This window comes from Crotalus tigris, unplaced genomic scaffold (genome assembly GCF_016545835.1).
Source record: "Crotalus tigris isolate CLP2741 ecotype Arizona unplaced genomic scaffold, ASM1654583v1 scf7180000018585.330925593:3314079, whole genome shotgun sequence".
Lineage (NCBI taxonomy): Eukaryota > Metazoa > Chordata > Lepidosauria > Squamata > Viperidae > Crotalus > Crotalus tigris.
Window position 1 is genome coordinate 3,415,037 of NW_024097088.1, and position 8,877 is coordinate 3,423,913.

At 55.2% G+C, this 8,877-nt stretch overlaps 1 protein-coding gene across 1 annotated transcript; it reads left to right on the forward strand.

Annotated features, from left to right (window-relative positions):
• Nucleotides 1-3,907: 3,907 nt before the first annotated feature.
• On the forward strand, nt 3,908-8,789 carry CCNB3 (cyclin B3). Its single transcript, XM_039354943.1, has 12 exons — nt 3,908-4,030; nt 4,343-4,462; nt 4,725-4,808; nt 4,991-5,109; nt 5,457-5,574; nt 5,909-6,007; nt 6,231-6,323; nt 6,570-6,707; nt 7,324-7,479; nt 7,641-7,790; nt 8,089-8,219; nt 8,538-8,789. Exons 1-12 carry the CDS (start codon nt 3,926-3,928, stop codon nt 8,605-8,607), a joined length of 1,383 nt encoding a protein of 460 aa, XP_039210877.1. The 5' UTR covers nt 3,908-3,925; the 3' UTR covers nt 8,608-8,789.
• Nucleotides 8,790-8,877: the final 88 nt, after the last annotated feature.

Here is an 8,877-nt window from a genome sequence, read left to right on the forward strand (position 1 = left end):
TGTACATAGATTTCACTCTGCCTCTTGCGGTTTCAAAGCACCCAGACCCATGAGGGCGTCATCTCCAGGCCTGTGTGTCAGCAGCAGGCGAGGGGAGGCAAGCAGAATATAGAGTCCAGGAGACATTTTGCTCTCAGCCCATCAGGGTAAAATGTGCAGCCCAAGGAGGAAGTTAACGCAGAGCAGCCCCATCACTTTAAAAGAGACTGGACAGTCATTTGTCTGAAATGGTAGAGGGTTTCCTGCCTGGTCAGGGGGTTGGACTAGATAACCTCCCTTCCAACATTATTATTATTATTATTATTATTATTACTCATGAGGAAGAGAGTCCAGCTCAGGTCACGGAGGCAGCACTCAGGCAAGAGAGCTGCTCTCTCAGCCACCCTTTCCTCCCATCAGGAGGAGAAAAATCACTCCACTTGTGAGGAAGTTACTTTAAGTTTGACTTTACAAATCTCTGGGAGGGCTCTCCTCTGAAGACCCCAGGACAAGAGGCTGGTGAGCCTCTGCTCAACTCCTGGTTTCTGGGGGTCTGGTGGAAAGGAGGGCCTGTCAAGCACCCTGTTTTCAGAGGGTGGAAGGAAAAGCAGGGGAGCTGCTGCAGTTGTGACTGGGGGCTGGGTGAGGACTGCCATGTCTGGATGAAGGGAAATGTGTGCAAATGATGGAGCTCTTTTTCAAAGAAGACTTAACCCCAGGGAATCCTGCAACCATTAGAGACACATTTTGTTGTTGGAGCAGAGGCAGCATTGAAGGGGGTTACTCTCTAGTTTGGCAGGGAGGGGGGACTGCCTGCAAGGGATTCCCAAGCAAGGAAATCTGGAACCAACTATCCACTCCGGAAGGCCTTGGCAAGAGGGACCAGGAGCCGAGGTGCAGCCTGGCTGGGAGCTGCAGAGGAAGAGAGGCCCCCAGCTGGCTGGCGTGTCTGGCCTGATCATCTCTCCACTAACAAGAAAATGCTTGCATAAGACAGTCTGGAATGCAAGGCGGCCGTTATTTGATCCAGATGTTTAGCTACTTTGTTCCCCTCAGGAGGCGTTCAGTGGATGCTTCCACTCACCAGGGCCAAAGTCCAGCCCAGGAAGAGAGTAGAGCCTTTCCTGGCTGTCTTGGAGGCCTGAAGCAGGAGACACCTCCTCCGGCCCCAGCTCAGCAGAAGGGCAGACTCAGAAGCCTGGCAATGGGAGCCTCCCCCCCCCATGTCTGGATCAGGTTGGGTCTCTCTGCAGAAGACAAAAGGGGTCATCAGATTGGGTCCCCCCTCTTTATGTTCTATGGAAAGCAATATAAAGCCAGCTGCCTTTGCATGAAGCTATCCCAGCCCAGACACTGGGACATCTAAAGAGGCTACTGACCCATCGCCCCTATCTCTAGTTCAAGAACTGACACTCGGTGCTGAAGCAAAGGCCCATGTAGGCCAAGAGGACTCAAATAACTGCCTTGGGGGCCATGTGGTATTGTAGGGGCCACCTCTAAGTAGGCAGCCAGCCATTAGAACTCCTTGAGGGTCTCTATTGCTTGGTTTTCTCTTCCTCCTGCTCTGTACACACTACCTTCCCAGCTGCTCCTTGTTGTAATATGGAGCTGGGCCATTGCCCTGGGCTTTTTTCTCCAGATGGCCTTGCTGGCTTGAGAGTTTGTGTTCTTCCCCCCCCCCCCACCCTACATTCCATTTATTTGAAAGTCTAGGCACATCCCTTTGCCGTAGACTGGCCTGGGTAGGAAAGCCTTCAGCCTCCATCCCCTTTCATCTTCAGAGAGGCTCCTCCTCTCCACTCCAAGGCAGCTTTAAGAGAAGCCCCCCCCTTTTGTGTGGGAGGACAGAGTCAGTAGGGGCACCTGCTCAGGACTGCTCTGAAGACCCCCTTGTAGAACTTGGCCAGCTGCCCTCCTGCATCAGAACCACTCAGCAAGTTGGCTGAACAATTGGAATAGTTAGCAAAACTGGGAAAGAAATTTCTAAGTACTTCATGGGGTGCAGACAGAGTCTGATACACACAAACACACACACATGCTGCGGGCCACATTCAAAATCACTTCTATAGCAACTGAGTTCCACAACTGGAACTGTTCTGGGAAGGCAAACAACTTTGTCACCCAAGCACAGGTGGCTGTGAAAAGCCACCTGGAAGTTTTGGGTGGTGGGCAGAGAGAGTCTTCTCCAAAAGGTGGCAATTCCTTGTTTTTTTCTTCATTTTCCAGTCTGCCAAATCTCGCGAACCTGGCTGATTCCTATATGACCACAAGGCCAGCAAGAGGGGATCTGAAGGGTGGTGGAGAGCTAATCGGAAAATGCACCAATTGTGTGGCAGGGAGGCTCAGGAAGTGCGAAACTACAAAACTACCAGGATGCCCGGATGTCTGCCCCTTGCACCTGCCCACCAAAGGAAACTTCTGCAGGAACATCTGCTTAAAAGTTTGGCTTGCCTTGAATCCAGCCGGAGAGGGGGAACTTGGCCAATTTCACAAATATTTAGAATGCATATTCAGGGGCATTAGTTATATATAACATTTGAAAAATATTGTACCGCATCCCAGATCCCTTTAGGATGGAAGCACAGCACACATACTTTTCAAATGAATAAGGTGAGAAAAGACTATTGCTAGGGCTAATCCTCGCCCAGAGTGCCAAGTGCTGATGAAGAGAAAATCTTCGCTGGGGAGGGAAAAGAAAATGCAGCCCCATGGAGATCTGCACAGGCCGGCCTGCAAAAAGCCACAGCACTGGGCAACTCTGATATATCTTGCCAATCATGCTGGGCTTCTTGTTAAATTCTGCAGATTAAAAACCTAGACTACCCTGTCTGCATCCTGGCTGGGGTCAATGGTAAAGATGATAAATCTTAGTTTCTTTCCCTCCTAACTGCATTTGCCTGGCATTGCCCCACAGTAGCGACTCCTTCCTTACTTTCTCTTCCTGAGGCACTCAGGCCTTGACTTTTACAGGAGACCCCCAGCAAAGGCCCTTCTAGGCTTTGCTTGTGGCTTGCTTAGAACCAATCCGATTAATCAGATGTCATCCTGACCTGACCCAGGACATTTTATCATCTACCAGGAAGAAAGTCTGGCTCCAGGGCTACAGAGAAGGATCCTTTTCCTTCTCCAGAAACGATGATAAAAATGTTTGCAGCTGAAAGGAATGTTAGAGGGCAAAATGCTGTTTTGGAATAATGCTGCAAATGTTGCTGAATTGCTAGGCTGACAGGCACCTAGGAACCTTCAATATGTTTTGAAACCCTAAAAGTATTTTTGTATCCTAATCAGTAAGGCTGGGTTAAAGACCTAAAACAACAATAATATTGTTGCGTTTTAAAAATGCAAGATTTGCAAAGTTCCTCGCCTGGCACTTTTGACCACGAAGCAAGGCGGAAAGCCAGTGTTCAACAGCGCCGCCCCACACGGAGTGCGAAAGAGCCTCGCGCGGACCGCGGGCCGCCCTCCTCCTTCTCCTCCCGGTTGGCTCCCGCGCGCGGCTCCTGCGGGGGACGCGGGCCGTCGGGAATCCCCGCGTGGGCGCCGGGGCAGCTTGCCGGCTTTCCACGGGCAGCCGCAGCTCGAACGGGCGGAGCGCACAGGCAGGCTCCTGATCTGGGCAGCACTGCCCTCGCGGGAAGAGAACCGCTGCTCGGCGACGCGAGCGCCTCCCCCGCAGCTGAGCTGGGCTGCCTCCGCTGACCGGTCCGGGCTCCGAGAACCCCGAGCTTCGCGCTGTCGGGGCTCCCGGCCCTTTAAGGCCAGGGCCGTTCCGCCCTCTCTCCGCCAATCCCTCTCTCCTGTTCTCTGGGGACCCCGCCCTTTTAGGGGCGGAGCTAACCTCCTCTCCTTCCCCATTGGCTACGTAGGTCCGTTTTTTAAAAATCCTTGGGCCCCGCCCTTAGCAACTGCATTCTCTCCGGCTCCGGGATTGGCTGCCGCGGGACCAATGATGTCCGCTCTTTACAAATGTAGCAATTTTCAAATTCCCATTTTCTGCAGTGAAGAAGAAAGAGGCGGCGGCGGCGAGTTTTCGCAGCGGCTTCAGCTCCAGGTGAATTTTGCTGGGGGGGGGGGGAGAAAGGCCGCTTTCAGCCGGCGGGAGCCCTTCGTCTTCGCCTCCCTGAGCACTGCCACGCGGCTGGGCCTCGGGTGGTCAGGCCGGGTCCCGGATCTCCTCCCTTGGCCCACCGAGAGGAGGCGTCCGGACGTCGTCTGCTCCTCCGCGGAGGTCCCAGCTCCCCCTGAAGTAGCTGTAGGGAGGCCCGTCGGGAGAAGCGAGGGCGAAATTCCTTGCCAGAGCTGCCCCGCGGGGAGAAGCAGCGCTTCCTGTCCCAGCCTGTTTCTCTCTCTCTCCCTCCTGCAGCCCTGCGCCGGGAGGCCCTCAGCTGAAACGATGCCCCCTGCGCGCAGCTCCAAGGGCTTGGGTAGCAAGCAGGCCCGTCCCGGCCGAGGACCAGGGGTGGAAAATGTGCAAGCGGACAAGGTGAGCAGAGTCCACCCCAGACCACAGGCGCACCAACCGCATACGTGTGTGCGTGTATGTGTGCGCATGTTGGGTCAGAAATTCCAGCCCTGCAAAAGCAATTCAGTCACTCCGTGGAGGGCACCTCTTTAGAGGAAATGTGCCTTTGGCCTCAGGTGGCCTCGTGCTCTGAAGAGGCTAGGTGGCTCTGCTTTCCAGATGCCCCAGTATGCCCAGAGGAGAGCCAGACACTGTACGGAGTGACCTCCCTCTTTGATTCTAGGAGGAGATTTCTCAGGCAAAACGATCCCCCTCATCACCCCAGGGGGCACCCAGGAAGCGATCAGCCTTTGGCGATATCACCAACGTAAGAATGGGTTCTTGTGTGTTGTCCGCAGGCTGCTGGCCATGCGGTTGTCCCTTGCCAGCTGTGAAGGCAGCTGCTTTTGCTGCCTTTGATCACTCAGCAGTTCTGAGATGTGAATTCCAAGCAAGCACCCACTTGGTCTGGGGCAGTGCTCAGCAGCTTCTCTGGGTCTCCCCTTACAGGCTCACAAGGCCCAGGGCTTTGCGGGGAGGAAGGAGCCCGAGAAGATGATTCCCAAAAAGGCCTCCAAGGGATCCACTGTGCTTAATATGGCCAAGAAGAATGAGATCAACCTGAAGAAGTGAGGGCTGTGGTGCTGCCTCCCCTGCCCATGTGACTTTCCGGAGTGGGCCAGTGTCCCCATGGCATCCTTCGGTTTCTGGTGGCTTCAAGGTGCATTTGTGCAAGGAGGGCAACATCAGTGCCCTCTTTAAACAAGAGCCGTGCTGGCACAGCTGCAAGTTCCGTTCTCAGTCTGAACGCAGCCCCAAAGTTCTCACCTTGAACTTTGGTAAAGCTCGATTTGACTGTGCCAGGGTGTCGTTAACTTGAAGCGGGGAGGCCAGGGATCCTCAGGAGCCAATTCCTACCAATCTGGAGATTGTCTCCAGCCTGCCCCAATTTCTAACCCCAGCTGGCCTCTTACAGGTCCTTGGACAAAGCACCCCCTGAGGAAAGTCCGGCTAAGCTGAGCCATGTGGTCAATGGTGGCCTCGGAGAGGAGCAGGTTGACCCACTGGTAGTGGTGGTGGCACCAGCAGGCCTGGTAGGAAAGCAGTGCATTTGTGTTTCCCTCTGGCAGGGCCTGCCTCTGGGGCACATGGCTCCCTTGTGGGCCAGCAGTCCTGGCACCTTGGACATGGGGCTCAGGGCATCATTTCTGGGAGGCCTTGGGGCTATATTGACAGCCTGAGACTCGATCTTTGCCTTGTGGCTGACCCTGAAAATGGGGGGTGGGGGGTGGGCGCTTGTGGAAAGCAGGGTATTACAGGCTGTACGCCAAGGGCTCCCCCCCACACTTTAGGGCCCAGGTGGCTCCTGCCCTCCGTCCCCCCCACCCCCTAAGCAGGGCAATATTTTAAAAAGTCTCTCTTCTTCAGGTGGCTCCAGTTGAGGACATTGACAAGGGGCAGCTGGACGACCCCTATGCCAATGCCGAGTATGCCAAGGACATCTTCGAGTACATGCAGGAGCGAGAGGTGCCTGCCGATGCCCGGGGGAGGGTTGCCCTTCCTCCGCCACTCCAGAGTCTGGATTCGGTTCCACTGGGCTGTCCGGAGAAGAGGGCGGAGCAGGGGGGGTTGACATGAAAGCCCACTGTGGCCTCCCACCTTCTTGAGCAGAGGCACTCCTGGGGCTGCTTCCTGGGGGATTTCCCCTCCTGATTGGGGAGCCTCCCTCAGCAACACTGTCCTTTTTCAGAAGAGTTTCCTGCTCCCAGATTACATGAAGAGCCAGCCTGACATCACCATGGACATGCGGGCCATCCTGGTGGACTGGATGGTGGAGGTGCAGGTGAGGGTGGGCGAGAGCCTTGGTGGGAGGGAGTTCCTATAGGAGGAGGGCTGGGTGGGGGTGGGTTTGTGTGGTTGTGACTCGGCGGGAGTCACTTCCAGCCTCCTTGAGCTGCTTCTGTGGTGAACGAGGGTCTCCTGCTGTGTCTTGAAAGGGGGTTCTGGGCCTTGAGAGGGAGGAGACGTTTGGTCATCAAAGTTGCCTTCCAGCCGGTAGGCTGGACTCAACACCCCTTTGTACCTGCAGGAGAACTTTGAGCTCACCCACGAGACCCTCTATTTGGCGGTCAAGCTGATGGACCACTACCTGGTTCAGGTGGGGGCCATGAGGGACAAGCTGCAGTTGATTGGCTCCACCGCCATCCTCATTGCTTCCAAGTTTGAGGTGAGCCCCCATAGCAGTGGGTCAGGAGAAGCATTGTCCTTGCTTGGTGACCTTGAATGGTGGAGAGGTGTTTGCTTCCATGTTACTCGAGAAGCCCAGTGTGGAGAGGATACCTTTCCAAGCTTCCAGAGCAGATTGTCCAAGGAGGTCTGAAGCCCCCTGAGTCTGCTCCAGTCACCCCAGACCTGCCTGCCTGAACTGGGTACCTGCTTCGGTGCTACCACATCCTAGATATTTACTTTGGGCCTTTGTTCTTTGCTGCAACCGTTACTTTTCAATGCCTCTTAAAATGATGGAGGGAATGCTCTGAAGGTGAATATGGTGTGTGTGTGTGTTTCGGTATGTTTAATGGTGTTTTCTGGACATTAGTTTAGTGGGTCCTGACTACAGAGCATTTGAAAGCACCGCCTAGTGCGTTGTCCTCCTGGGCGCAATCTCCAGGCACTCCCGACCCCAAATCCCCCCCCCCCAAAAAAAATCAGCCAGGAAGGAATTAAATGGGCTGGGCCAGTGCCAGGGGTTTCCTCCCGGGGAAGGTGGCAAACCCTTTTGAAAAGACCAAACAATCCCCTTCCTGGGCAGCTCTCGATCTTCTGCTAGAGCTTCCTCTCTGCAGGAGCGCTGCCCCCCCTGCGTGGATGACTTCCTGTACATCTGCGATGATGCCTACCAGCGGGAGGAGCTGCTGGCCATGGAGATGAGCATTCTGCAGACCCTCCACTTTGACGTCAACATCCCCATTGCCTATCGCTTCCTACGGCGGTTTGCCAAGGTCAGTAGGGGATGATGGGCCTGGGAGGCCGAAGCAGAAAAAGGGATCTGCTTGTGGGCATCTGCCCACGCCTGCTGGGCAGAGAAAAATGGACAGAGGGGCACCAGGTGCTTCTTGGGGGGGGGGCCTCCTTGCCTTTCTCACAGATCTGTTCCTTCCAGTGTGCCCGGGCTACAATGGAGACCCTGACCTTGGCCCGTTTCCTCTGTGAGCTGACCCTGCAGGACTACACCTTTGTGCAGGAGGGGGCTTCCCGCCTGGCTGCCAGCTGCCTCCTGCTGGCCCTCAAGATGAAGAACCTCGGTGGATGGGTGAGGATCGCCCTCCCCCCATGGGTGTCATGTCACCAAAGGAGAGATGTGTGCAGGGAGGAGGAAACAGGCAGAGCCATGCCCAGCAGAAGGGAAGGGAGCTGCTTTTGCTTTATGGCTCTGATGGTGGCAGAGAGGGCAGGTGACTCCTGGGGGAGGCGGAGGAAGCAGAAAGAAATAAGGATTAGGGCCCAAACTGGGCAAGTGAGAAAGGGGAGCCATGTCTGGGGCTGGTTCCCCTCCTGTGCCTGCCAGATGCCCCTCCCCCCAGTTCAACTCTTCCCTTATGTCTTGGCAGAGCCCAACGTTGGAGTATTACAGTGGCTACCAAGTGCTGGACCTTCTCCCTCTGGTCAGAAGGCTCAACTACCTGCTGATTTGCGGCCAGGATGACCGGCTCAGGGCCGTGCGCAACAAATATTCCCATCGGTGAGTGCTTCCTCTGGGCCCTCCCTCTTCTGATAGTGGGGCAGGGGAAGAGAGGTTCTGCCTCCCAGTTCAGAAGGGCTAGATTTGGGGGAAGGTGTCAGCATCTGATAAGCAATCTATCCGCCCAACCCTGAGCTGCAGTTGGGTCTTCCTGGGAAGGTGGAGCTGGTCTTCTGCCTCAACCTGTCTTTTACAACTGGGTGAAGCCAACAAGGCTGAATGGGGAGGGGGGAGCATTTGGCCTCTCCTTTTCTCCTGGGGGCCTTGACCTCCTGCCCTCCGCTCTGTCTGCTGATGCCCTCTGGCCTCTGCTTACAGGGTCTTCTTCGAGGTGGCCAAGACGGAGCCAGTGAGCATGCAGGCGCTGGAGGGCGCTTTGTGGAGCTAGCCCCGGGGCCAGGATTTGCCCTGCCTGGATGCTGCAGCCAACCTACCCTGTAAATAGATGTTCAGCCTTTGAAGCCTGTAAATAATTGTTTTTTAATGATGAAGGAAAAAAAGGAAAACTGTTGTGGGGAGAGAATTGTGTGAAGAAAATAACAAGCTTTCAATAAAAGAATGTGAGCGCAACTGTCTGCCTTCAGTGGGCACCCCAAGAGCCCCTCCCTTTGCTGGGCAAGGCCTGCATGTTACTGGCCTGGCTCGGATGGAGGGTCTT

Excerpts from the sequence above, each read along its gene's own strand:
- CCNB3 (XM_039354943.1), top strand. The coding sequence starts at position 3,926 with ATGATGTCCGCTCTTTACAAATGTAGCAATTTTCAAATTCCCATTTTC. Across the intron at positions 6,708-7,323 it reads TCATTGCTTCCAAGTTTGAG|GAGCGCTGCCCCCCCTGCGT; the intron begins GTGAGCCCCCAT and ends TCCTCTCTGCAG. Across the intron at positions 7,480-7,640 it reads TCCTACGGCGGTTTGCCAAG|TGTGCCCGGGCTACAATGGA; the intron begins GTCAGTAGGGGA and ends TGTTCCTTCCAG.